The sequence below is a fragment of the Hippocampus comes genome, unplaced genomic scaffold (assembly GCF_001891065.2).
Source record: "Hippocampus comes isolate QL1 unplaced genomic scaffold, H_comes_QL1_v1.1 scaffold352, whole genome shotgun sequence".
NCBI lineage: Eukaryota > Metazoa > Chordata > Actinopteri > Syngnathiformes > Syngnathidae > Hippocampus > Hippocampus comes.
The window spans coordinates 272,266-275,168 of NW_017804847.1; the positions used below are offsets into that span (position 1 = coordinate 272,266).

The following is a 2,903-nucleotide window of genomic DNA, read 5'->3' on the forward strand; positions in this document are numbered from 1 at the left end:
TATATATATATATACCGGGTTCAATTCCAGCTCCGGCCTCCCTGTGTGGAGTTTGCATGTTTTCTACAGGTACTCCGGTTTCCTCCCACATTCCAAAGTTCGGGGTGTCCCCCACCTACTGCCTGAAAACAGCTGGGATAGGCTCCAGCACCCTTGTGAGGATGAAGCGGACCGGAAAATGGATGGATGGCTGGAAACATATATATATCTCACTGAAATACATTTCCAAATATTTAGCTTTCATGGCTCTATTCGTCAAAAAGGTTCCCGACCCCTGGTTTAGATCATCGGATGTTTGAGGTGGTGCTTCTAAAATGGCTTAATATTGAGCAGCTAGTATAACTCAGAGGTCTTTCTGTTGTTAGAAAAGTGTACACACAAGTGTGCACAGGAAAAATACACACCAAGCATGTGATCAGAGCTTCTGTACTCCATGTGACAAAACTCAGGCGCCGATCACTCGATTAATTTTACAAGTGGAGTGAGTAGGTGGGTGTGATGTGTTGAGGACAGGCACAAGTCCAAGGAGCAAGTCGAGAGTAAACAGATATTTTAAATTTAGAAATCAGGGCAAGGGATGCTTAGGTGAGAACATTATTTTTGTGGATATTGAAATATTTTTAGAAATGTAGTTCATCAGGCGCATCGACCTCACAGAACAGAAGTTGTGGGTTCAATCCCGGCTCAGGCCTTCCTGTGTGGATTTTGCATGTTCTCTCCGGGCCTGCGTGGGTTTCTCCAGTTTCCTCCCGCATTCCAAAAACATGCATGGCAGGCTGTTTGAACACTCTACATTGCCCCTAGGCGAGTATCAGTGTGAGCATGGATGGTTCATCTCTGTGTGCCCTGCGATTGGCAGGCAACCGGTTCAGGGTGTCCTCCGCCTACTGCCCGAAGACAGATGGGATAGGCTCCAGCAGCCCCCGCGGCCCTTGTAAGGATAAAGTGGATCGGAAAATGGATGGATGGATGTAGTTCATCGAGGAAAAAAAATACAACAACTCAAAATGCTCACACTCGTGTCTTAATATTTTGTTTGTCTGTTTGGGTTACTTTTCTCTTCATGAACTTTATTGTGCATGTTAAGGGCCCTATTTTTGTGCTGCGGGCAAGTCCAGTGCAAGCGCTCTCTAACTGTGCACATGGTTGGAGTTTTCTTTGTTTTGGTTTTTCGCTAGACTTTGCACGGGTTGAACCAGGGGTTTGCGCTATTGTGCGCCATTGTGGGATGGACGGAGTCTTTTTGCGGCCAATCCTTGCGCCATCCCTCATTGGCATCAAAATCAGGATGTTCCGAGCACAGTGCACAGAGCATTTAGGTTAAGAAATGTTCAGCAATTCTTCCAGTTCATTGTGACAATAAACAAATAGTGTTTGATTAGTATAGAATACAAGTAGTCTTTTCGACTCAATTTACAGGTTGGTTGGTGATGAAAAAATATCCGGGACTGGATGCCAAATTTAGATTCTGATGTTCAAATCTGGATTCTATGTAACACTTTTTGCTTTTGACTGGATTCTCTCACAAATGTCGCACCATAAAATATTGCTTTTTTCTTAGTGGGGGATGTGTGCGAGGCATGCAGGTGTGAATCTTACTTCTCCCTTTGCTATGATAAAGAACGTGTTCCCATCTTCACCTTCACGAATAATGTACTCTCCCTTTTCAAAATAGTCCTGCAAAAAAGAAACACATATTTGCCCTAACTGGATCATCTTTGGTTTACAGGAAAAAAATTCGGTGTGAAAATTAATTCAATTCAATCATTGGACAGACTCACAACTTCAAGACAGTCGACAATCTTGGCAAGCTTCTCTTCTGGCAGTTCTTGAAGCAGAGACACACTTGAAAAACAAACAAACAAACAAAACACAAATGAGAACTCGAACAACGTCAAAATTCAACTTTGATCTCACGAAATAGTTCGACTACAAACATCTTGGCAGAGGTGGGCATTCTGTCAGTCTGATGGAAGTTCCTTCAGTCCGTCACTGACCAACACCCGATTATCAGATGAGAGATAACTGACGCCAAACTTAAAAAAAAAAAGCTCTTTGTCACTGATGTCTGATGGAAACAAGCCCTGCCCTTCTCACGTGACGCGTGTTTGTTTGAGTGGGTCAAAACAGGAGGCATCTGGTTTGCTTGACTAGACCGCATTGACTCTATATCTACAGTAGCTGGTGGGATGCACCAAAAAGATGCTACAGCAGTGGTGCCCAATACGCCAATCACGAGCGACGGGTAGCTCGAGGACTGGTCCCAAGTCGATCGCGAGGGGTGTGGAGGAAAAAAACAAAAAAACCCCACCCCAAAACATTTGTGTGTTTGTGTGTGTATTTCTAATACAATGTATTTTTGTGTCAGTGCACACTGCATCCTTTGCAGCCTTTCAGTCTGTCACAAAAAGTATTTAAAAAACAAAAATAAAATAAAAAAGCAGGTGTTAAGATATGATTCCTCTCTGTTAGCTGGATTTGAAAGAAACAATGTAGAATGCTGTTGAAGGTGTTTCCTGCTTACTGTGATTACAATCACCTTTGGTACCCCCTCACCCCCACCACTTTTAGGACCCCTCCAGAGGACATGTCAACATCAAAAGAGGAACTGTTATCTCAAGTATCTGTGTTGCAGCTATTGAGGGACTGCGCTTTGCTATGAGTACTATTGATCTCAGTCTCTTTCCTGAACATTTGTTTGCACACTTAAAACAACGTATGTGGTGTTAAAGTTTATCTTCTTCCTCCTTGGTTGATTAATGGCCCCCCAAGTGTCTTCTGTTGTCCCCCCGCACCTTGGGTCGGTCCCTGATCGCTGTTAAGCCCCTCTGGGAAGACCTCTTATCTCAGGATGTATGCACAGCGGGGGTTCTGGAACTTGCCATCACACCAAATGGTGGGTA

General features: G+C 43.9%; 1 protein-coding gene across 1 annotated transcript in view; it reads right to left on the reverse strand.

Moving 5' to 3' along the window:
- The window catches only part of prkg2l (protein kinase cGMP-dependent 2, like), a 20,214-nt gene extending 18,257 nt beyond the window's left edge, over positions 1-1,957 (reverse strand). The window contains exons 1-3 of the mRNA XM_019877013.1: positions 1,938-1,957; positions 1,782-1,845; positions 1,600-1,677 (exon numbers count right to left, since the gene is read on the reverse strand). Coding sequence (XP_019732572.1) covers positions 1,600-1,677; positions 1,782-1,845; positions 1,938-1,957 — 162 coding nt within the window. The remainder of the gene's footprint in view (positions 1-1,599; positions 1,678-1,781; positions 1,846-1,937) is intronic.
- Positions 1,958-2,903: the final 946 nt, after the last annotated feature.